Genomic DNA, 26301 nt, shown 5'->3' with positions numbered 1-26301 from the left:
CGTTGGAATGAGATTTTGATTTGTCAAGTTCTAATTTCAGACCATGATTGACAAATTTCAACCTAATCAATTCAATTTCTAGGTCCTCATTTTTCTTTACTAATTCAACCACTTCGCTTTCATATTTCATATTTTCCATAGTGTAGTTGGCATTATCTCTTGTCAGTTCTTCAATCTCATCAATCAATTGTTCCTTCTCAGCCTTGGCTTCTTCAAGCTCATTGCTCAATTGTTTGTTTTCAGTTTTAGCCTGACCAAGATTTTTAAAAACTTTCAAGCTTTTGGTGTACAACTGGTCATTGGCTTCTTGTAGACTTGTATTATCAACTTCTTCCTCTTCTTCATCTAAAGAGGACCGGTCTTCTACATGATCATCTTTGTCTTATGTGTCCCTTGATTCTGGGATAGCTATGGTGGTGGAGGCCATAAGTATTCTCGAAGAGCCTTGGTCTCCATCACTCTGAGATCATCTGAATCTAAGTTTTAATCCTCCGAGTCATCCCAGGTGGTAGCCATTGCCTTTCCTTTAGATGTTTTTTTTTTTTTTTCCCTGTGGGACATTTAGATGCAAGATGACCATAACCTCTATAGTTATATCATTGTGGATCTTTTGACCTTTTAGGAGATTTACCTGTTTGGCATTTTGGGTCATATTTCTTCCCCTTTTTGTAGAAGTTTTTTCCTTGGTTCTTGTTGAAATTTTTTAAAAACCTTTTGGCCAACATTACCATTTCTTCATCGTCATCATCATTATCACTGTCTTCCTCATATTCATGTTTCCTTTGTGAGGCTTTTAAGACAATTTTTTGGATTTAGTGGGAGTCTTGAAATGTAGTTCATAGGTTTGTAGAGAACTTAACAGTTTTTCTACTTTCATTTCATCAATATTCGTACATTCCTCTATGATGGTTACTTTAGAGGAGAATCGTTTCGGTAGTGATCTCCGAATTTTCCTACAAATGTGCGGTACCGAGAATTTTTCTTTTTTCTCCTAGTCCCCACATGGAGTTACATAGTCATTTAATTTGGTGTAAAACTCCATGAATGTCTCATGCTCCTCAATCTTAATGTTTTCAAACTAAGTTGTAAAGAGCTGGAGCTTCGAGCGCTTGACTGTGTTGATCCCTTCGTGGGTAGTTTTCAATAAATCCCACTCTTGTTTGGTTGTTTCATACATGCATATGTGTTTGAACTCTTCTTGAGAGACATCATAGTAAATTGCATTTCGTGCTTTCGCATCACAACTGGACCTTGTCTTATCATAATCAGTCCAAAAAGATTGAGGTTTGGGTCTTAAGGTGGTAGCACTATCATTAGATACTATTTGTTCCACTGGTGCTTGCCACTCGTTTTCAACAATGTCTCAAATAGCATGATCCAAGGATCTAAGAAATATGTGCATTCTTGCTTTTCAATATGCGTAATTAGATCCATAAAAAAATGGTGGTCTTGAAACCGACGTCCCCTAAGTTTAAACCATATTTTTAAGCATTAACTAGGATCTCCCTCCAGGCTGTTGAGCCTTTCAAGAGTAACCCTTTCTGATAACAATTAAAATTACGGTTTTACCACTACAAGTGAAACTTGGATATATGACTAATGTCCTAGAGGGAGGGGGGGAATGAGACTTTTAAAAATTTAATTTAATAAATAACAATCACTCACTTCTAATTACTCAAACAAACCAATAAAAACAAGGAGTGGATATTACAAATCTACAATTGTGAAACGTCACGTGGGCATTCTATCAAACATGCTCGCTGCAGTTAAGATAGTCATTCACATCATTCAACAAAATATAATAGTTATAAGTAAAAATCATTCAACCCATTACACACGATGTATAATGGTTCAAATACATGCCTACTCCACTCCTGGTTGACTCACTCTCTCCTAGAGTGTACCATATTTCAATATCCAAATGGTTTAAAAATCAGGTTTACCACAAACCTTTATAACTTATATAAGGTCTATACATTTTACATCCGTCGATGGCCTGATGGCCTGCACAAGATCTTAGAGAGTTTGGATCTTAAATTCAATCAAGACGCCCTACACAAGGACGACAAAATGTTTGCTCCCGTTGGAGGCCTACACAAGGACTTGGCGAGTTTGGTTGGTCAAACTCTGAAATCCAATCCTACACAAGAATCGGTTTCCAGACAAAATGGACTCACAAATAACTTTCTTACCTAAAGTAGATGAGTCCCATTGAAGTGCCTTATTGAAGATCTTCCTCAATCACGAAAGCATCTTCTTCAGCTCCCTTGAACTACAACCTTGAGATGGATGTGCCTTTACAAGTGACGAGGTACAGATAGGTGAATCCTAACTAAGATGATGGATCTGTAAGGATAGGGTTAGGATTCCTAAGGACTTGCTTTCAATGCCCTTTAACGCAAAAGATTTGCTATTAAAGATGAGTGTTGGGGCATTAATGAATACCGGAGTTCATATTTTAATCTAAGCTTTGAATGCTCAATAAATGTACTTTATCACAAGGATTGAATGATGAAATCCATGAGGGAAATACCTTGGGAAGATGGTTTTTAGCTAATGAATCATATACTCACAAGCCTCTTTCTATTTCAAACCTCCTTGTTTTGAAACCCAAGAATCGAATTTATAAAATGATTGCAACGTGTGAAAAACAGTAAAAAAAAAAAAGGCTAGTTGTCGGTGGGACAAAATTATTCTTCACTAGCATCGAATTTGGTATGAAAATCAACTCTGGTCGCTGGACAGTTTTTGACACCTTTGATCGCACGGAAGGTGCCTTATGGTCAGACTGAATCAGAGTTCGGTTGTAGCCGATTTTAGGTGTTTTCACTTTGTCATGTTTCGCGAAGTTCGGCGGCACTGAGTGACGCTTCGGTTGGACCAAAGGTGCCTTCAATGGTATCGAATTTGGCATTTGGTTGTACCCGAATTTGGCAGTTTGCTTGCTATCTGTTTGTGGCACTGAGTGTTGCCTTCAGTGGCATCGAAGGTGCACTTGGTGGGATCGAATTTGGAATTCAGTTGCAACCGAATTTCTCACTTTGCTTGTTGTCTCATAGAAGCTTAGTTCGGTGGCACTGAATGTAGGTTTGGTATGATCGAACATGCCTGAAATACAATTCTTTCATTCATTCATTCCTTAGTCTTTGGGAGATAAGACTCCTACGGTTTTCGTATAGGGTTTTGAGGCCTTTTGAGTTTTTGAGGGTTAGCACTACGACACACCTATCTTACATTTCTTTGCACTTTGGTTCTTTCAAATTGTCAAATCTTCTTTCTTCATGGGGCTCATCTGAACCTAACATTTGTAATTGACAAACTTATACACTTACACCCATGTTCAACACATAAGAACATTATAAAACCACAACTAGAAAATCTCTTAAATTCACACTGTTTGACCCATTTGAGTGCTGATTTTCGTAGTGTGCATTCATCTTGATGAGGCAGGCCTGATGAACAAGTGGGATGGAACATGACCATGGCAGGCACCATACACCCACATATGGTGGAGACATCCCTACTGTTCCCTGTGGTGTGGCGCACTTGAGTTGTTGATCAAGCTGATTACTTTCTTATTCTTTTTTTTAATCGATGGATTATATATAAAGTCTCACCTGATGGACGGTGTGGATGTGGCATGTACAATATGGTAGGCCCAAAGGCTTGGGTGTTGCATCCCATGCGTATCAAATGTATTGTACAAGATTTAGTCGGAGAGCACTCTATTTCCTATTCCTGCGGAGGAAACACCCCAATTTCATTCATAAGTTGGTCTCGCCTCCTAAATGACTTAGGCTCCTAAGGGCACTCCATGTAGTATGTGTAAAATCCACTTCGTAGGGTGATGCCTTAGACCAAAAATAGTTAGATCCAAGACTCAGGTGGACCATACCACAGGGAACAATGGGGATGTATGTGTGGTCACATGGTGTATATTTCAACAAACCCATCCATCACAAGTGACTCGCCAAGACGAAGGGAACATACAAAAATAAATCTGATTCCAAACTCAGGTGGGCCACAATCTATATTAGCTTAGATGTTTTAGCCACAATTTTCTTATAGTTTTCATCCATCTTAGCTTTGTATTTGACTATTTTGCTCTGAAAGGTGAACATAAAGGATATCCCCCGATGGAGGGAGCAGCTTTCACATATACGACGTGTGAACCCTAGAAAGCTTTCGTGTTCTACACCCTAGTAAGACAAGTGTGGTACATAATTTCATTTTGTTAAGCAGAACAATCAACACACCGTCTTGTCAAGAAAGACATTTTTGTCATCTATCTCAAGTAGTTCACCAAGTATATAAAAGAAAATGTTGCAAAACTCTTTAGATATAAGTGTAATTAGATGAATAATAGGTGGATAACCACAATGACTGAAGTTTCCCTTCAAATACACCGGGGACCAACAAACATCATTAGATGGTTGGAGATTTGTGCACCAAAAATTGGTGTAGAACGTTCACCATCGTCACTCCCTCATAAATATTGATCATGCATTCAAAAGGTACAATGAGTGCTTGGATCGAAAAAAATAAAAATAAAAATACATAAGTTACTTATGCCACAAGTAGCTTATCTTAATTTCTACTTATTAAGAAGATAAGTATGTTTGGTAAACAATATACTCATAGGCTTCTCCTCTCTTTCGTCTCACCTTATGCCTCTCTTCAGCAACTTATGAAAAGTAGAAAATCTAAAAAAAAATTAACTGAAGTGATTAAGTACTTTTAAATTAAAAAAAATTACTTATAACTAATCATAAACCAAACTTATTTGAAATAAGTCATTTGCCTCCTGCTATTAGTAGAAAAGTAACTTATTTGGGGGTATCCAAACGGGCCCTTAGTGTGCACGTTATCTCCCATCAATCATCATATTATTCATGGGTGGAATAGAATCCAAACTGTCTTCTCTGCCTTCGCAATAGTAGTTTTCAGGGCTTGAACATTTGAACTTATGAACATTCGGAAATTTATTGCGATGATGGAATGCATTTTTCCAGGTTGGACAAAGATGAAGATGACAGTAAAAGAGGCTTTCAACATCTAATTATTGTGTTTGTGGGTTGCTTGGCTCCACGGCTACTCAAGGAATTCCGTTAGTGTGCTTGTTTTGTGTTAGGGTACACGGCATTGGCGGGAAATGATTTCTTTGATGGGAATGCTTTCCTCCAAAACAACCATAAAATGTTTCTCGAGGAAAAAAAAAGTTGTACTCGCTCTTCCTGTCAAGCCTTTACTCATTTCCATGGTGGTGGTGATGGTGGTTATTTATCTTGAATTTTTAACATATTTCAACCATTGATTCTTTTCCCTTCTTGATTCTAACACAAAATCTAGGTTTGTTGGAATCATAATCCCATCACTGAAACGTGATTCCTTAAAGGCTTTCTTTTCACTTTTCATGATTCATCCGCTAAAACTCAGAAGAAAATTTTATCCAACTCAACACGATACACCAAGACTCTACAATATTTAAATATTATTATATTTAAATGTTAAATGTTACTGGAAAGGAAAGCTCGAACTCAAAAATAAATAAACAAATAAAAGACGCTTGCTCAAGTTACTCAAACTCTACATAACCTCAAGCCTAAATGAATTTTCAAGTTTTTAAACTATATTAGTGTATCCAAACCACCTCTTAGATTAATCACAACTCAATCAACTAATACAATGTTAATGTCATTGTGGCAATGAAACTTATTAACATTAACCAATAAACTTTCCCAATATTAACGTAATTTATAGTATGAGATACAACAATTAAAAACTCAGATGTAAACTTAGCCTCCATATAGATAGAGATTTGACGGCAATATGTCTCCCATAGGTTAACAAGTATGTGTTAAAAAAAAAAAAAGGTAATGCAAAATTTTGTTTATAGAAGGCGCCAACAAGGTGAAAACATAAAACCATAGCCAACCACTCATGTCACTCACGATGGTTCAAACCTTTAAAACAATTTGCCCAATCTAAAACACCAAGCTTCACCCTTTTAAAGACATCGGTAATTGACCCACTTTCATTTCGAAAACACCAATTGTTTCTTTTCCCACTACATAGCTCAGATTACCGCTAATAAGACTAACCTCCATACCACCCTATCTATGCCCCATTCCCCTCCACGCCACTCAAGGAAGAGACCCTCAATGGACCCTAACATCACCCAAGGAATATTGAAGAAAACAAGGAATCTCTTGCACGCATTCCGAGCGAATGCACAATGGATGAGCAAGTGGTTCACCGACTTCGCATCTTTCGTACACATGATGTAGCAATTGGTAATCACCATCAATCCTTTTTATAGGTTATCTACGGTGAGCACTATATTCCTTCCCACTAAGTGAAAATTACCACTTTAGAAGGAGCCCCGAAAGACCAAACTTGTGAAGTATGGCCACACGTCACATCCATGGTTTCATCGGTCATCATCTTATAGAAAGTTTGGAATGAGAATTAACCAATTTGACCATTGTCCACACTATCAAGTCCCTTTTACCCAAAGATGGTTTGACACGATGAAGCCTTGCCAAGAGCTGAATGAATTCCTTAGCTTCTAAGTCTGTCAAATTCCTCCTATAATGAGGGGACCAAACTACTAAATTGCCGATAATTGAGAAATACCGAGCTATGGGAACATTCTGGTCCAAAGCAAGACTAGCTAACCTCGGGAACTCCTAGAGAACTCTCTCACCAATCCACAAGTCTTTCTAGAACCAAATTCGCTGCCCCATTATCACAAGAGAATCAAACCCCTCCTTAAAACTTATTTGCCCCTCTACAAATCACCTTCGGCTGCCAAGAAACCTTGTATAAAGATGTGTCCTTCACCCACCAGCCTTCTTCCCAGAGGCTGTATTTGCTAGCAATCACCAACCTCCAAAGTCTCTCTTCTTCCACCCTCAAACTCCACAACCATTTTCTCAACAAGGTGAGTGTTATCCAGTCAAAATTTCTAATACCTACCGCTTTCATAGATCGGTTTGCACACTTCTTCCTACCTTAGAAGATGAGATTCACTCAATCCTTCTCCTTAGTTCCCTATATGCAATTGACCAACTTCTCATCTACAGACTGAAACTTTGTTTCCTACGGCGCAAGAATTTGAGCTTTATATCGAAAGCACACATCCTTTATTTGAAGCCTCTACTCTCGATTTCTCAATCCCCTTACATTCCAACTGAGAGCCTTAATTGATTTGATGGAAAATTTGGACCCCTTTACCCTTCTTCATACCTCTAAAATAGATTCACTGCCATAATTGACTGAGGATTTGAGGCTTTCTAATTCTCTCCTCCATCTAGGAGACTTTGGACCTTCCCCTTATTGCCAGACCAAGCTTTCTAGATGCCTCTTTCCTCCACAAATTGAAACAGGGCGATGAAGTCCTCTTCACAATTTATGAACGAGACCCCTATCATCCTACCAACTTGACCTATTGCTTCCTCGATCCATCTCATACACCTGGCCTTGGAGATATGACCACCAACAATTTAGAAAGCATATCCTTCTCGAACATCGGAGAGGCCATCCAAAGATCGACCTCCTCTCCGATGCCTCTCGATCTTTGCAGCAGTGAAATATTTAATGCCTTCACCAGAGAAGCCCTAACCGACCTTCCCTCACCCTGCATCTTTGTAGCTTGAGCCCTTTGGAAGCTTGTCTTCTTAGAGCACAATAAGCATAACCTGCTCTACTAACTCTTCATTACTTGGTCAACTTTTGAGTAGATCATCAACAGGGCATGAATCAAACTCCACTAGTGGCAATTGCACGAGCCACCCCCATCGACCAAGTAAGTTGAGGAAGAATCAAACGTTAGAATGGGAAAGGAAGGAGGGATGGAGGGGTTTGACACTTCTCTGAAACCACCATAGATCATGTCGCTTCCACCCATTGGGGAGTTGAATGATCCTAGTTAAAAGAGGCCTCACACGTTTAAGTGAGATTTAGCATGGTAGAGAGTCTTGAGAGCCCACACATACGAAAGAAGCCGCACGAACTAAGTTCTCTAACAGATTGATGACTTGGGCATGGGTTTGGCACAACTAGAATCACCTTGTCATCTTGCTGACTCGACCCCACACCTGTTACCGTCGTTTTCCTTTGAGCCACCACACATACCCCCTAATACCCCATGTGATGTCCAAACCAAGCCGCTCCTGCCGCCTAAACCTGACCTCTCTGCCATACCAATACCCCACACGTCCTCACCATGTGACCTTCACACTGATCCTACAGCCCTCAAAGTCACCTAGCAATCTCACCTCGGCTTGGCCATCCAAGGTCCCATCAAGCAACCTGCATGAGATGACCTCCTCCATCCTCTCACCACCCTGTACACTAGTAAGGGCATGTGTCATCTCCCGAGGAGCTACACCGCCCTCCAATAGCACACGACCATGTGGAAGCTCCCACATTCGATTGTTTGGTAGAGTAGGGGACGTGTACACCATCATTGCATCAGTGTTCTCCATGGCTCTCCTGTTACCAGGAGCTGCTTCTACCTCATCACCACAGCTCTAGCATGTACTTATCCACAACGACTTCTCTCACCACCTTCACAGAAGCTCTCACATCTAGGAACTCACTGATTTTTTTCTTCCTAGCTTAGATCCAAGTTGCACTCAACAACATCCATGCCTCCATCACCGGATCAACAACAATCACCTCCCCAAAGCATGATCCTATCACCATAAAGACTTTCGTGAATCATAACTCAAGCAGAAGCTCCCATAATTGGACCCAAACCTCCTCCAAGCTATAAAATGACCAATCCGATCACTTTCAGATCGAGGCCATTGGACCATCCTTGAACAAAAAGCACGGTGAGCAAAATCTTGTCTAGGATTTTAGATGGCTTCTAAGAAATCCAGACTTCGCTCGAACTTAGAGGTCTAAGGATCTTGTCTTCCACCTCTAAACCGTAGCAAGAAGAGAGCCACACTCCTAAATTAACAACCAAGTATCCTGCCCTTAGCGACACCACCAAGCTCCATTGGAGAGCCTTCCAAATGTGCTTCACCACCCCAGCTGAGCCCTCACCTCCAACTCCTTCCGCAATAGCTCTTTTCAAACCCATCTATCCTTTGATGTCGGAAACTCCTCCCATATTTGGTATCAATGCACCTTCCTCCACTCCCTATAGTTTCTTGACCGCCATCACCAAAAGCCCTACTCTTGAGATTTTTGTCGACCTTCCGAGCCCCTTCCATTGTTTTTTTTTTTGTTTTTTTGGTTAGCTTGTTAGTACACCCACTGTCAGTTCACACTTCACTGTTAGCCACCACCCCCACTAGGGAACCGATACCGAGACCTCGGTGTTGAAACGAGGTATCTTTCACTCAGTCTACCACTTGAGCTATGGATCACTCACCCTTCCATTGTTAACTTCACTCCTCCCTCCACACTTGATGCCTCCTTTCTTCAAAATGCAATGCTCACCACCTTAGGGCTGTGCCAGGTTCTACGAACAGAGATCCTTTTGATTATTGACGCTTTTGCCATTTAAAGTTTCACAACAATGCTCGCCGCTTCCAGGTCCTCACCTGTGGAATCATCATCTCCTTCATAATCCTTAGCTCCTTGAAGACCTTTGAGAACTGCACCTTGAACCTGTCATTGAGAAAGTTTCAACAAACAACATTGGTAGTTCCGACAAGGAGCCTTCTGCTCAACCATCTTTCCTGATTGGGTCAGCTCTTCACCTTCTACCGACTATGGTACAACCCCCTAGCCTACCTCCATTTGGATCGCACTCGTCCTCTGCAAAAGCCATCCTTCCTTCTCCCTTTAGATCTACTACACTATCAGCAATCCTAACCTGATCACTCCTGTATCCTGCACCCACCGCCTCTTCTCATCTCGATCACCATCTCCATCATTGTCAAGTTCCCAGAGCCCTCTTCTCACTGGGCTGTCTTGCAGTGTAAGTCCTGGCTCTCCCTCTCCTTTCCCAAGCACTTCGCCCCCCAATCTCTCTCTCTCCCCCAAGGTGCATTGAACTCATGCTTGTAACTTGAATGCATACCTCTTCGGGTTGAGCCATGCTATACTCTCTTTTCGTAAGATCATAACACACTAGCTAACAATCCGCCCGGCACTACCTCATAAGCACAATGGGAAAGTAGACAATTCTAAGTAGGAAGATATGGAACAGCAATGGAGTACCAATCCTAGGGATTTATTTGTAAAGTCTCTATTCCTTGGTAATTGAACCCCAAGGATCTAGGAACTATCTCATGCTTGACTAGACAAGCAGATGAAAGACGGTGTATATCCTTGATCTCTCCCACATTTTTACGAGTATTTCGCATTTATATTTGTGATGAAATTTACGAAGATTTGACCCATGTGGATCACGTGTACATTGAATATGTAACATTAGCAATTTTTTACTGTCCATAGTTTTTGTACATGCATATCCAAAATCAGGAATTTGGGTCACACAGCTACAGTGAGGCCCACCTGATGCATGGCCTAGATCTCCCACAAACATGCAAGTGTCTATGTGCAGATGCATGTATGAGTTGGTGTGTGGGCTTAGAAAACCACTGGCTGTTTGTTACGATATAAACATATATTTCAGTAAAATGTATTTCATTTGTGAAAGGAAACTTCATCTGATACTTGGCATCTCAAATTGGATTGAAAAGACAGAAAACATGAGAATGCTTTTGAAGTAGAAAGCAAAACTAAGCTACATATGGACAAGATTAGATCCAAAGGCCATGAATATAGAGGCCCACCAACCTAACAGAAACATAAAGTAAAAGAATTTCGGAAAGAAAAAAGAAAAAAAAAAAGGAAAGTAAGAAAAATCCTTGCTTATGAGCTTGCTGTTTTTCTATCCGTCCATCCAAGGTGGCGAGCCCGTTTCTCCCATAATGCTGACAGCTTAAGCTCAGCTCTCAGCGCCGCTTCAGCCTTCTCTCTCGCCTCTTCGCATGTTTCCATCCCAGAATTGCACTTCTCAGCTTCTTTTTGGTATTGAGAAGATGTCTTCTTTGCTTCTAGTATTGATGCCTCAGCGTGCTGCATGTGATCCTTGGTGACTTCAGCACGCAATCTTAGCTCCTCTGCTAGTAGGTCTGTAATGGTTTTCTCCATTTCCTCATTTGTGTCAGGATCGTGTCGACCACAGTCTGCTTGGGTGGGAAAGAGGAGAAGCAGATCTAATGAGTGAATATGAATTACTGAACTGATCGATGAAGGGGCTGAAAGTGGTGAGCTTTACTGAGCCCACATGCAGCCGTACATACCAACCACACAGGAGATGTCTGAGCTGCACATCAGATGGGTCCCAGCGTATGAAATGGACAAAATCAGACTGGTACACTCATCATGTGGACCACACATGCACATCAAATGTGTACTGTTGGCAATTCCTTTTAACGCGTCTATTGTTTTCATGCCTGCGTGGTACACCTAATGGGTTAGACCAGCATGAATTTTCAATTTTAGGCCAGGTTATCCAGCTGGCGGACCCCACATGACAGCTCGGATTTCCATTGTGCGTACAAAGAGGTACGAGTGTGCTTATTAAAGCTAAAAAACAGTCATGTAATATATCCTGAGGACAACTGAAATCAGCAGAAGTCCTGCGTTATTCATGTCAATCACGAACTGCCATATTCCCTTGACCTAACAACACACCTTGATTTTGTAAGTGCATCAGAGAAAATGCAATCAGATGGCACCATGCCTTTTATTTGATTTTGGACAGCTTAAAGAGAATGTGGCAGGGGTTTGTCTTTTTATAATTGGATTCGGTTTCAATAGCATGCTCACAATCTAAAGTCGCCCTTTAGTTCATGAATGTGCATGTGCTTTTGTGAAAGCCACCATTTAGTTTTGTCCGTGAATGTGTGTTGAAGTCACCCTTTAGTTTGTTTGTGAATACATGCATGTGCATGTGTACATGCCTGCAATCTGTTTCATAAGAAATCATGGCATGAAATGACAATATATTATTTCAAGCACATTTGTTCAATCAACGCTTACAATGCGTTATGTATCTGGCTTATGACAAGAGGTAGGAGGACCAAAGGATGTGCAGAATGTACTCTGTTTTCAGCTTGTACAGGTGGAGCCCATGGTTTGTGAGAAGAATCTCCGGCGGTTGGCAGGGTGGACTTAAAAAAGGGAAATGATTCAACAACTTCTGAAACAAATTGGAAAGATACTAGCTCCAATACACTAAGCAGTGCTGTTAAAAACTTTGGCATGCAGCCTATGCTCATGTGACAAATTCAAACTAGGGTAAGTCATGTTTTTCAGTATATTTTAGCTGACAGTCTGCACGCACTTAGCAGCCAATGCTAATGTGCATATGATTATATATATACAATCATAACAATGATAATAATAGAGATTATCCTTCGACACCTGTTTAAATCCAATAATGTCCCAACTATGAAATTAATGAGCAATAATTCTATCTAGAACATGAAAAGGTAAAGAAGGCATCTCACCCAGTGGTGAGGAATGTTCTCTTACAACCACTGGACAGTTACTCACCACGCATGGCAGCCATTGAAAGAGAGAGATTTTGGATGGAATGAAACTATGAAATTCGACAATCCAGGGCTGGTAACAATGGTGAGTTTATTGTGAAATGGGTTGTTGGTGAACATTCATAGACATGTATGCATGCATGTGCATGATAGAACAGTTGAACTAACCTTCAAATGAACTATTGGCCAATCCTGCAAGAAGAATAGATCACAACCCAACATTAGAATGTGACCAAACAAGAAAGAGAGAATATTTGAAATATGGGAATCACAAAAACCATAAAAGATAAAAAGCTGATCAGCATAAAGACATTAGTTTTGTATCCACATTGATCCTAGATTTTGTAACATGCAAAGAAGATGGGAAGGTATTCATAAAGTTCTATAAAGATGACAGTATTCATAAAGTTCTATAAAGATGACAATGGCATGCATATGAGCAAAAACTACATGTACAACACTTCCAACCCACAAAGGTCTGTAACTGCAAAATGAAATTTAAGTACAAAATAGAAGTAACTTTGTTTCTTAACATGCTTTGTGGATTACATTAATATTTGGCACTGCGTCCAAAAATTAGCCTGTAAGGGAACCTAACAGCTGGATCTATAAATTTTCATTCACATCCAGCCCCAACCATGGATGATCCATTTCTTCCGGTGCTACCAAAAACCAATGAGAAAGGATTAGAATAGAGCCTCGAGGGGCTTGGTGATTCGTCCTCCCCTCCCCTATAAGATGTAAGCGTCCCCTCCTCTATAAGATGTAAACATCCCCTCCCATATAAGATGTAAACAACCTCTTCGATTAATCAAATGAAGGTGGTATGCTACCACCTCTCTTCCAATTTATTTTTTTTAAAAAGGACAGGATTATTTCATAGAATAGTTTTGTGATTGGAATTCTAGTTCACTAAAAGAATCACTAAATTAGTAATTCTCATTTTCAGATACCACCAATACACTTTTCTCCTTGTATATGTCATCACCCACAAATTTCCTCTTTGGGAACTATCCAGTATAAATGCCTTTATATGGGTTAACATATAATCAATCATTTAAAAATCTCATATTTATAGCATAAATTAATGAGAAGAACATTTCCCACAAATCTAGAAGACTTTCCCGATAATACACCAATACCCACATGCAAGGTATTTATCTTTTTCAGTAATAACTTTGGGATCATACGTTGATTAAAATTCAAAATTTCTCTTTCAGAACCATCCAATAGAAAGAAATGACTTTACATAGATGTACACACAATTAATCCTTAAAAACTCATATTTGATTGCAAAATATTTATGAGAAGAACATTTCCAACAAAGGTATCATTTAATATTCAAGTGACTTCTTCAGGGATCATTTTTTTTTCCTGGACCAAGCAATACACAGGTGCATATCAAATCATCTACTTTTAATAGAATCGCTTTATTTCAGAGTGATTTTAAAAACAACCAATCATGCCTGAGTAAGAATCTCCTCCAACAATGTCCCTAAAAAGATTTACCAATTTAAAACCATTCTTCTCCAGGAATGTTTCAATAATTACAACATTCTTTTATTGTTGAACTGAAAGGTTGTATAAGACAATCAGGCAAAACCTTCAATCATACATTACAGCCTTATTTTCCTTTTGAGAAGATAACTGAATTTTTTTTGAACTCCACATATTAATGGGAATAGAATTCCCAATTTGAAGATGTAGCCAACCCTAATTATTTGGGATAATGCTTAGATGATGATGATGAATTCCCAATACAAAGATTGTAGCGGCACACAACTATCTTGGCCCACTCATCAGTTATGGAATTAGCCTATCTGCCAACGTGAATAAAGAAAATGTTTAAACAAGAGGCAAGAGATCTAATTTCACCAAAAACAAAACACAATTCCTACAGCTCTGACTTGCTTTGACATTGGATGAATCCGCTTCCACTATAATTACACCGTTGAACTCACTACAAAAAATGAGAAAAGATTCTCTAAGAGAAGGGTCTCACTCACCACAAATGAGATGCAGTAATTGGAAAATCATACATTCCCCATGATTAACCACCTCTGATGCTTAAAATGTATTCTAGTTACTAGCCACAAAAAGAGAAAGCTGCTGAAAAATGGTAGAGGCATCAGACAAGCAATATTATATTTCTTCATTCTGCCAATATCTCATTAAAACATGATATGTGTCACCTGAAGACATCTCCTTGGAAAGTTAGTTTTTAAAGAAACAAGCAAATGGCTGAGACAAATCTCCAATGGAGCTGTTGTCTGTCTATGCTGCATCCTTTTAATCTGCATACCTGTGTTAATAAAAAGTTCGTACTTGTATGTGTATGACACTAAGGGTTTGGGAGCATGGATTTGGAATCCCCTGGATTCGAAACCCCCCGGATTCGAAAACCCCTGGGGATTTGAAATCCTCCTATTGTGTTTGGCACCGTGGATTGGGAATAAACTTTAATCCAAAAGTATACATGGTATATTTACAGGGATTGGAATTTAATTACTAAATCAACTTTAATATCTCTAATTAGTGAACATATGTAATGTTTGACACAATGGTTGCTCGAAAATGATGAAATTCCAAGTATCGGATGGGCCACAAGCACAAGATGCTGTCCGAGTGACTAACAAACGACTTTTAACCATTGATTTACATGGACAATGTTTGGACGGCGCTGATCATCATTTTAAAGTAATTATAGTGATGCAAGTGATAATCTAGTTGTTTTGGGATATTATTAGTGCGCCATGTGCCCAATAGTTTAATAGTCTAGTGACACGCATATTACACATGCAACTCTTGGAAGCATTTTAGATGTAATCCAAGCTCTCACTGAGGATTACAAACGTCGTCTTTGAGGGGATTTCAAACCCCCATTTGAAACCCCCAGTTACTTTATGGCGCCAAACAACCAGGGGATTTGAAATCCCCTCAAATCCCCCCAAATCCATGGTGCGCCCGTAAATGAAGCAAGTTGTAAATGATTTATGCGTTTGGATGGCCCTTTTTGCCTGTAAATCATTTACATGCTTTAAATGATTTACAGCTTTTTTGCCCCTTCTCATTTACAGGCAAAAACTCAGGATTTCATTTACAGGTAAATCATTTACAGCCTGTCAGACTCCAACGACTCTTTTTTTGAATGCATTGCTATAAAGGAGAGATGGACCTGCCTCTCTCCTTTGTCTCTGAGTACTCTAATGGCTCTCTCTCTCAATCTCACAATCTCTCTCCCTCTCTCTTTATCTCTCCCTCCCTCCCCCAATGGAGTGGCTCACCTAATCCTTTGAATTTGTGGTGATTTACAGCTATCCAGACACTATAAGTGATTTACCTGTAAATCATTTATCGCTTAAAGCCAACCAGACGAGCTGTAAATCATTTACAATTTAAACCATATACAGGCATCCAAAAAACCCCTAACAATAATCTGAGAAGGAGCTAAACTTTCATACTCCCAAAACCAAACATTAATATTTTGGGCGGTTTCATTTACTCTGTTCCAATTAGATCAGAAAATAAAAGGATGATGTACCAAAAATTTCAGAACCAACATAACATATACTTCAGTTAAAATCTCATAGTAAATAAGATGAGACAAAACAAAGAAGCAGAAAATTCAATCAGTAAATTCAGATCATAAACAGTTCCAGCCACTTCAATTGCACTTTTGCACACCCTTAAGTAAGTCTGAAAGAGAGATGGAATTAAAGAGTTTACGAAAAACACAAGGTAGCATCCTTTCCATAAAAATTGCAAAATACCAACATATCGTAATCTTCATTTGCATCAATTCCAAGAAAATGAGGGAACTTTGGATGTTGAGACGTACCCAGTGGCATGGAGAGGATGGACTCTGCTGAGCAGTCACAAATGCAAGGAGGACATGAATCTTGACCAGCTATTATCTCGTTCATGTGCCAATACAATGGTGGTGTCGCAATGTAACCAACCAAACAGATTCCCACCAAAACCAGAATCAATCTAATACAACCAGGACTACAAGACACGTAATGCGATCGATGAGCCATCTAGCCGGATGATTCAATCACAATAAATCTCTCAATTTCCTTCCAACAGAGAGAAAAAAAAAAAAAGAAGGTTTGTTCGATTGAGAAAAATTACAGCAAAGCCAACTTTCCTATTTTTTTCCTGGAAAAAACAAGAAAAATGGAGGATTTTAAACAGAAAGCAACCAATATTTTGATCGGGTTAATGCAAAACTCTTCCTTTTATCAACAAATCTCAACAGATCTCAGGTACTTTGTTTTTAAAAAGAAAAATCTAGCTCCCCTCTTATGGAAAATCAAGGAAAAAAAAAAAAAACAGATGATTACACAGAAAACAGCCAATATAAAAGATCAACCCAACGCAAAACCTCCCTCCTATCAGGAATCGAAATACTCTCAAACAGATCACAAACCAATTTCCAAAGAAAACCAACTTCAATTCAATCAAATCATCAATGAAAACAGGGGATTCTGCACGAAAAATCATAAAAAATGAACATTTTTCTATGGAAAATCAAATAAAACAAACCCAGATGAAAATCTGCGCCACCTAACAAAAACCCAATTCATTAATTCAAAAATAACACCAGATTCTCCTTTGAAATCAGATTTTATTTATTCATTTATGTCTATTTGTATTGAAAAAAGAAGCGCTGGAAATCAATCATTTGAAGCAGTTTGGGTTCAACATCCAAGGAAGAAATCGCATTTTCTTGGGCTTCCCAAGGAATTAAAGAATACCCAGATCCCACTATCAAATGAAAGTGAAAGATTTAAAAGGCGAAAAATCAGAGGATAGATCGTCAGATCTGCAGAAAAAGCCATTCATGTCAGCTTACAGCGATCTTTTAAAGCCTATTAAGAGTCCTGATGGGAACAGGAAAGGAGTTTAGTTTGGCAGTCCGCGGACTGTATGATTGCATGGTACTTCGCGATCGGTCCAGTTGAGTGGTTCCCATCATTTCAAAGTAAAACAGACTGTCCTGCGGTTTGCTAACACGTGGGGTCCATAGTTAGATAATAAAAACCATTGATCTGGTGCATCCAGCCGTAGACAGAGAATGGCTCGAAATATCAATGCGGATTGTCGCTGTATTTCTCTTCCTAGCCGTTTATATTTTCGGCCAAAATTGAAAGGTTATAATCGTCCTATCAAGGATATTTTTTAGTTATTATTAATCCACAGTGGGACACGACATATCGATGGTTTAGATTGTCAAACCATGGCCATGTGTCCCATTTATCAGAATTGAGAACCCGTGGAATCACTTGGCTCGCACTTACGTTTACCAATTTCGCTGGTGACCCAACATCAGCAAGCTAGTTGATGTCAAAGCTATGTGTGCCCAACATAATGTATGTCTTATTGACGCCGTCCATTCATTTTTACAGATTATTTTTGGGCATGAACCAAAATAATGAGGAAAATCCAAATCTCAGGTGGACCACACCACATGAAAACAGTGTTGATTGAACGTCCACCATTAAAAACTTCATTGAACCCAGTGTAATGTTTATTTTCCATGCAACCCGTTGATAAGGTCCCACACACCTGGATGCAGATTGCGTCCTATCCCCGCCCTCTCCAGCTGGGAACGGGCGGGGAGCTTTGGGTGGCCACCGTGATGTATGAGTCTTATCCACACTGTCCATCCATTTTTTTCGTTTCATTTTAAGCTATAAGCCCAAAAGCTAGACAGATCCAAGGTTCAAATCTACTATACAATGGAGATTAAATTCTTACCATTGAAAACTTTTCGAGGCCACGGAAGTTTTCCATGGAGCTGATATTTTTGTTTTCTCTTCATCCATATCAATGTAATTTTATAAATAGGTTAGATGGTAAATAAACATTACCGTGGGCCCTGTAAAAGTTTCAATGGTGAGAATCATTATCACCGCTGCTTCCCGTGGTGTGGTTCCCTTGAGCCCGCCCTGGATATTCCTTATTTTTAGGCTTATTTCTAAAATGATAGGCAATATTCGATGGACGGTGTGGATAAGACCCATACATCACAATGGCCGCTCAAAGCTCCTTCCCCTTCCCTGCTGGAGGACGGCCGGGGGTAGGACGCAATCCGCCCCTGGATGCAGGAAGACACAAATATCAATTTGATACCAAACTTCCGTGGCCCTTAAAAAGTTTTCAATGGTAAGGGTTCAATCTTCACTATTTTCTGTGGTGTGGTTTAAGTAAGATTTGGATCCGACTCCTTTTTGGGTTTATGCCTTAAAATGAGTGGAAAATATGTATGAACGGCGTGGATGAAACACATACATCATGGTGGGCCCACATATCTTTGAAACCAGCTGGCTTGCTGGTGTTGGGGTCACTGGCCAAACCGCGTCCGAGATTGCGGACAAATAACATGGTGATCCGCACACCACCAAAAAGCGACCGAGATGCGTACTCCCTATAATATTATGAGAAAATGACCACTGTAGACAAAACCTTTTACCCAGCGGTTTTTATGACGGAATACAAACTTAAGTTACCAACTTAGACTAGCACGTGCAGACAGCGACGTTGAGGACGAAACTACCCCTCCTTTCACGGAAACGGATTGGGTACTCTCCCTGCCACCAGCCAATGGCGGATGGTCTGTGGTCTGTGGGCCCCACCATGATGTATACTATTCATCCATGCCGTCCATATATTTTTCCATATCATTTTATGGTATGCGACCAAAAATTAGTATATCCAAATCTCAGGTGTACCACATTACAGGAAACAGTGTTGAATGAGCGTCGACCATTAAAAACTTTTTGAGGTCCCGCCGTGATGTTTGTGAGAAATCCTCCCCATCTAAGTTCATTCATAGGGACACAAAGACCTGGATGAAGAAAAAAAAATTTCATAATGATCCAAAACTTCTATAACCCCTAAAATGGTTTCAATGGTAGACGTTCAATCCCCCATTGCCTTTTATAGTGTGGTCTACTTGATAGTTATATCTATCTTATTTTTCGTCTCCAGCCTGAATATGAGCTCACCAAATAGATGGACGGTTTGGATATAACACAGACCTTATGATGGGACCTACAAAAGCTGGTAGGGATTACAACAGCAAAAAAAAAAAAAAAAACAAAAAAATTTAAAAAAGCTGGGAAGGTATTGCTACGGTTTCTTATTGCTACAGTTTTCTCTAGCTACGGATTATAACCGCAGCCATAGCGATAGCTCGGCGATCAATCGCACCTCCTGCGATTCCACCGCAAGTCGCTGCCCCACAATCACGGATTCCGCGATTCCACCCCCGATCTTTCGCTACGGATTATAACCATAGCTATAACCGTATCCGTATGCATTTTTATTTTTTTTTACATGGAGAATTTTATTCTACCTACATTTTTCTCTAACACATATTTATATAAATATGTATATATAAGCATATAAAAAAAAAGTTATCTATGTATATATAAGCATATAAGAAAAAAGTTATCTCTTTTTTTCATTTATTTCTTTATACATATGACAAGAATATCTTCTAAACCAAAATTAGTTGCTTGACATACCATATATGAAAAGGATACCATTTTCCTGATGGGTATGATCTTATGGTATTTGCAGATTCTTAGTGAAGTATATTGCATTCTTGTCTTTCCAAACCATATTATTCCCACTGCATAATTCAACCCAACTATTCAAGCTCTTGCAGCATTTACGCTTTCAGTCACTACGCACGAAGAAAATGCATTTTTGGTGGATTGAGATGGGCCAGATAATCCTGAGCTGCTTCTCTGTGTATCCTTAATATTTATATATATATATATATATATATATATAACAGACAGAGCAAGGACACTCTTGTTGCTTCAAATGCTGAAAGTTATTATCTTCTTGTTTTGTCAAGTCAGAATCTCTGATGTTGGGACTACACATAAAATAGAGGTGCCAAAATTACATTATTTAGAAGAAAAGAAAAAACAAACACCAGTAAACTCAAAGAATGTTGAACAAATCCCACAAAGACAAAAAGCTGTACTTTGCATCTGCATTAGGTAGTTTGGTACCTTCAACAAGGTGAAATTTCTCATATAACACTCAATTCTTAGCCATTCATTGTTAGATTTCTTGTTTTTTTTTTCGTAATTAGTGGAAGTTTCTCCATTTGTTCCTGTGAAATTTTTATACTTTGGAATGATCTAGATATAAAGTTATCTTTTGCAGTGCTGATCTGCCTGCTTGGATATGGCATTTAACATTCTCCATTTTGCAGGCCGTTTGTTGAGTATAAAGGCACAATCCCACCAAATGAATTGCAAAATAAACAAAAGGAGCTGGAAATTGCAGCGAATGCATTAATTTCTAATGGAGGGAAAGTATGTATCAAATCATGTGGTAGATCTGCGATTTTATCTGATGTCGTCGTGGGCTATGCATGTTCTCTTCATTTTTTAGTTAGGACAAAAGTAAGAACCTCTGATTATTCTCAACCAATTTTCAGGTGTCAGCTGCTGTTTTACCATATGAAGAAGCTTATGAAATGTGTAGAGGATCCCTTCCTACTTACATATCCAAGGTTAGAATTGAGGAACCTGCTTCAAGACTTAATTTTCAGTTTTTAAGGATTAAAAAAATAAATTAATGAACCCTGCTAAGGGACTGTCTGAGTTCTTGAGGGCTGTGTTGGGCGGGCTCAACCCGACCAACTTGTGATCGACCCGACATTGGGTTGGGCTTGGGCAGGGTGTATCGAGTTTGGTCTTGGGGTTGGGCCATACAAACACCAACCTGATAAAACTTGGGTTGGGCTCGGGTTGAGGTCTCAGGTTGCCTGACCCAACATGAACCCGATTAATATACAAGTTCCTTATAAATTAATTATAATTGAGTGCAGATCATTTGTGTTGAAGGCAAAAGATATTCCAATGCCTCCCCTCAAGCTAACAAGATATGCCGAATTTTCCTCTCCCAAATAAATTGCTTGATACAAAATACAACTTGTAATGGAGTAGTTGTCCTATACTTTAGCTTGTTTGTTTAGAAAAAAATGCATGGAAATGATCGTGAAGTGAAGGGAATTGACCGTGAAATGAAACGGAATCTTCGGAATTGAACATGAAATGCATAGAAATGACCGTGAAATGAAGGGAATTGATTGTGAAATGCATGGAAATGACCGTAAATCAACACGGAATCACCGGGATTAACCGTGAAGTGGAGCGAATTGACCGTGAAATGCTTTTATTGGTCCACATTATTTTCGGTGACTCATCTCACATGTAGACTCCTACATGTCAATATCACATCTGGGGACAATATATACATTGACTTCCCATTCCAGAGTGAAATGAGAAACAGAATCACCGGGATTGATCGTGAAATACATAGAAATGACCTTGAAAATCTTTGAACTAGGGGTTATTTTAAAAATCCAAACATGATGGGACCTTGAAAATCTTGAAATTTTGGATAAGAAACAAAAAATTAGAACATGATGGGACTCACGACAAGAACAAATCATTATGGGCTATTATGCTAAGCTCATAATGAGCTGGCCAAACTGGAAATTGAGCGGACAAACATGGAAATGAGCAGAAAAAACTAGAATTTCAGAGGGCTAAATTGAAAATTGAGTGGGACAAACTGGAAATTGAGCGGGCCAAACTGAAAATTGAGCGGGACAAACTGGAAATTGAGCGGGCCAAGCTGGAAATTGAGCGGGACAAACTGGAAATTGAGCAGGCCAAACTGGAAATTGAGTGGGCAAACATGGAAATGAGCGGGACAAACTAGAATTTCAGCGGGCCAAATTGAAAATTGAGTGGAACAAACTGGAAATTGAGAGGGCTAAACTGAAAATTGAGCGAGCAAACATGGAAATGAGCGGGACAAACTAGAATTTAAGCAGGCCAAATTGAAAATTGAGCGGGCCAAACTGGAAATTGAGCGGGCAAACATGGAAATGAGCGTGACAAACTAGAATTTCAACGGGCCAAATTGGAAATTGAGCGGAACAAACTGGAAATTGGAGAGGGCCAAACTGAAAATTGAGCGGGCAAAAATGGAAATGAGCGGGACAAACTAGAATTTCAACGGGCCAAATTAGAAATTGAGCGGGACAAACTGAAAATTGAGCGGGCCAAACAGGAAATTGAGCAGGCCAAACTGGAAATTGAGCGGGATAAACTGGAAATTGAGCAGGCCAAACTGGAAATTGAGCGAGCCAAACTAGAAATTGAGCGGGACAAACTAGAATTTCAGCGAGCCAAATTGGAAATTGAGCGGAACAAACTGGAAATTAGAGAGGGCCAAACTGAAAATTGAGCGGGCAAATATGGAAATAAGCCGAACAAACTAGAATTTCAACGGGCCAAATTAGAAATTGAGCAAAACAAACTGGAAAATGGAGAGGGGTAAACTGAAAATTGAGCAGGCAAACATGGAAATGAGCAGGACAAACTAGAATTTCAGTGGGCCAAATTGGAAATTGAGTGGGACAAATTGGAAATTGAACGAGCCAAACTAGAAATTGAGCGGGACAAACTGGAAATTGAGCAGGCCAAATTGGAAATTGAGTGGGATAAACTGGAAATTGAGCGGGCAAAACTGAAAATTGAGCGGGCAAACATGGAAATGAGCCGGACGAACTAGAAATTAAGTGGGACAAAATGGAAATTAAGCGGGACAAACTAAAAATTAAGTGGGCCAAACTGGAAATTGAGCGGGCCATACTGGAAATTGAGCGGGATAAACTGGAAATTGAGCGGATCTCGCTCAACTCTTCGGTTCCCTCGCTCAACTCCCAAGTTCCCTCGCTAAATTTCTAAGTTCCCTCACTGAATTCCTAGGTCGCTCATTTTCTAGGTTTCCTCGTTCAATTCCTCGGTTCCCTTGCTCAATTTATAGGTTGCCTCACTCAATTACTACGTTCCCTCGCTCTATTCCGAGGTTTCCTCGCTGAATTTTTAGGTTTCTCTCACTGAATTTTTAGGCATGATAATTTGAGATAAAAATGGCCTGTACAGCAGCTACTTTCTTTGGTAGAAACTGCACCTATATAAGAAAAAAGAAAAGTGTAACAAAAAAAGGATGAATCGGTGGATATGGGAAGCATACTAGAACAATCACATTACTGCGCTTCTTATTACTCATTGACTACAACTCAGCACTGTAAACTAGTTGCTGTTAGTACCTCACTGGTTTCAAATGGCTGATTTGAATTTAGAAGTATACCCAGGGCAATTTGACAATGAGCAAGTTGCAACTTCCACAATCACAACAAAGCAGGAATTCTGGTCAGGTTAGGTGAGGTTGGTACAATGGCTTCACTTTGGGCTATTTGGGGGGAAAGGAACAATTGTTGCTTTTGTAACCTCCATAGTTCAGTTAGTATAGTTGTAAGGAGAATCAAGATTGATTTAACAGGTTGGACTTCCAGCTCTAAGTCGATCGACGCTTGTAAAGTTTTTGCTTTATTAAAATTAAAATTCTTTGTGCCTTCCTCACGTAGGCCATTTATAAAAACATGAATCCTTCTCAGTACGACACTAATTACATGTTGAATGGCTATTTTTGCAGATGTGCTGCTTGATGATCTTCTAATTGCAGAAAATTCACCTCTTCAATCTGAAGCTAATTCTCCCATCTTCAATTTCGATAGAACTCCAACTATGGCAAGTTCCAAGCTTAACCAGTCAAATGCAAATACCGAGTCAGCATTTGTGCCACCAACTTCAACTGTCAGATCAGAGAGTGTCTCCTCTAGCTTGAGGTTTTGTCTTCCTATAGTTCACTCAATTCCTTTTTAGCTTCTTTATCCAGGTCGATCAATCTCACACAATCTGATTGCCAGTTTTCATCTTTATCAGCATGGATAAGAAATCTATGGAGAAACTGGTTGAGGCTTCAGCAGACCCAGATGAGGGAGTTAGTGCTGTCTGGCAAGCTGGAAAGTTAGCTTCTGATCCGAGCCACCAATGTGTTTTATGTTCGACAAAATCCTTGTGTGGGCCCGACAATAACATTATGCTAGTATCGCAGCAGTTGTCAAGCCACGGAGACACATAATTTTCAAAAATTTCATGGGAATCTCAACTAACCACCTGAATTAAGGAGCGGCCTGATCCGAGCTGGCCACAATTGGCTTCTTCGATCCACTTTAGTTGAACTTGATTGACTCCATTTCCAGATAAGAAAAGGAGGAGTACCAGGTGGCATAAGAAGCCTGGAATAAGAAAAGAATCCTTGGTAAGTCTTAATCCATACTCATTTGTTTGACCTCACTCACATCATGCATAAGCCACCAATAAAATGAGAACTTAAATCTTCTAGTTCTGACACAGTTGCATCTCGAAGAGGCACACATGTGAAAGCAAAAAATCAACATGCTAATTTGTAGCAGTGTAAATAATATAAAAAAGAATTGATTTTCTTGAGGTTTTAGGCAAGTGAAACACAAAACTCATACTACTAACCCATTCACTAGGGCTACTTACAGGATTTCTTAACTCAACGATGACATTCAACAACCCTTGCTCCTAAATCCCAGGATCAAGCTATCCTTTTCTTAGCAGTTGTAGCAGCCACAAGCCACTTCAAGCATAATTCCTCGTAAATCATTTAAAACGTCAAAACTCCCAACATTTATGCTTATCAATAGCCCTTGACCTTGAGTCAAAAATTGAAATACGAAAAGATTTCACATACACCAAAGTTGGTTTTTGCCTTATTTTAAAAACTTGTTTCTCCAATTTCAATTATTAGAGGAATAAAAAACGATCTCAAATGTTTGGGGTGTGAATGCCATTTGCGGAGTCGACCGGGTTTCCTCGCTCATTTCCTAGGTTGCCTCGCTAAATTTGTATGTTGCCTCGCTCAATTTCTAGCTTCCCTCGCTTAATTCCTAGGTTCCCTCGCTCAATTCCTATGTTCTCTTGCTCTATTTCTAGGTTGCCCCACACAATTCCTAGCTTCCCTCGCTCAATTCGTGGTTCCCTCGCTCAATTCCTAGCTTCCCTCGCTCAATTCGTGGTTCCCTCGCTCAATTCCTAGCTTCCCTCGCTCAATTCTTAGGTTGCCTCGCTCAATTTCTAACTTCCCTCGCTCAATTCCTAACTTCCCTCGCTCAATTCGTAGGTTGCCTCGCTCAATCCGTAAGTTCCCTCGCTGAATTTCTAGCTTCCCTTGCTTAAATCCTATGTTCCCTTGCTCATTTCCTAGGTTTCCTCGCTGAATTTCTAGCTTCCCTCGCTCAATTCGTAGGTTGCCTTGCTCAATTTCTAGCTTCCTTCGCTCAATTCGTAGGTTGCCTCACTTAATTTTTAGGTTGCCGCGCTGAATTTCTAGCTTCCCTCGCTCAAATCCTATGTTCCCTCGCTCAATTCGTAGGTTACCTCGCTCAATTTCTAACTTTCCTCGCTTAATTCGTAGGTTGCCTCGCTCAATTTTTGGGTTACCTCGCTCAATTCCTAACTTCCCTCGCTTAATTCCTAGGTTTCCTCGCTCAATTTTTAGGTTGCCTTGCTGAATTTCTAGTTTCCCTTGCTTAAATCCTATGTTCCCTCGCTCAATTCGTAGGTTGCCTCGCTCAATTTCTAGGGTTCTTTGCTCAATTGGTAGGTTGCCTCACTTAATTTTTAGGTTGCCTCGCTGAATTTCTAGCTTCCCTCACTCACGATCAATTCGCTTCACTTCACGGTCATTTTCATGCATTTAACGGTCAATCCTGGCGATTCTGTTTTGATTCACGGTCATTTCCATGCATTTCATGGTCAATTTCCTTCACTTCACGGTCATTTCTATGCATTTCACG

General features: G+C 39.7%; 1 protein-coding gene and 1 long non-coding RNA gene across 2 annotated transcripts; one reads left to right on the top strand and one right to left on the bottom strand.

Moving 5' to 3' along the window:
• Nucleotides 1–10594: 10594 nt before the first annotated feature.
• LOC131231054 (uncharacterized) lies at nt 10595–17379 on the bottom strand. Its single transcript, XM_058227139.1, has 3 exons — nt 16366–17379; nt 12696–12719; nt 10595–11156 (listed from the first exon to the last, which is right to left on the bottom strand). Exons 1-3 carry the CDS (start codon nt 16562–16564, stop codon nt 10840–10842), a joined length of 540 nt encoding a protein of 179 aa, XP_058083122.1. The 5' UTR covers nt 16565–17379; the 3' UTR covers nt 10595–10839.
• A 2687-nt stretch (nt 17380–20066) lies between these two features.
• Nucleotides 20067–21072, top strand: LOC131231911 (uncharacterized). The gene is made up of 3 exons (XR_009164563.1): nt 20067–20091; nt 20764–20866; nt 20992–21072. It is a non-coding gene; the product is annotated as an uncharacterized LOC131231911 (long non-coding RNA).
• Nucleotides 21073–26301: the final 5229 nt, after the last annotated feature.

The sequence above is a fragment of the Magnolia sinica genome, chromosome 17, assembly GCF_029962835.1.
Source record: "Magnolia sinica isolate HGM2019 chromosome 17, MsV1, whole genome shotgun sequence".
In the NCBI taxonomy this organism is placed as follows: Eukaryota; Viridiplantae; Streptophyta; class Magnoliopsida; order Magnoliales; family Magnoliaceae; genus Magnolia; species Magnolia sinica.
Note: the sequence above shows the minus strand (reverse complement) of the source record. Positions and strands in the feature narration are given on the sequence as shown.

Excerpts from the sequence above, each read along its gene's own strand:
- LOC131231054 (XM_058227139.1), bottom strand. The coding sequence starts at position 16,564 with ATGGCTCATCGATCGCATTACGTGTCTTGTAGTCCTGGTTGTATTAGA. Across the intron at positions 12,720-16,365 it reads CATCCTCTCCATGCCACTGG|GATTGGCCAATAGTTCATTT; the intron begins GTACGTCTCAAC and ends TTCTTCTTGCAG. Across the intron at positions 11,157-12,695 it reads GGCCAATAGTTCATTTGAAG|ACTGTGGTCGACACGATCCT; the intron begins GTTAGTTCAACT and ends CCACCCAAGCAG.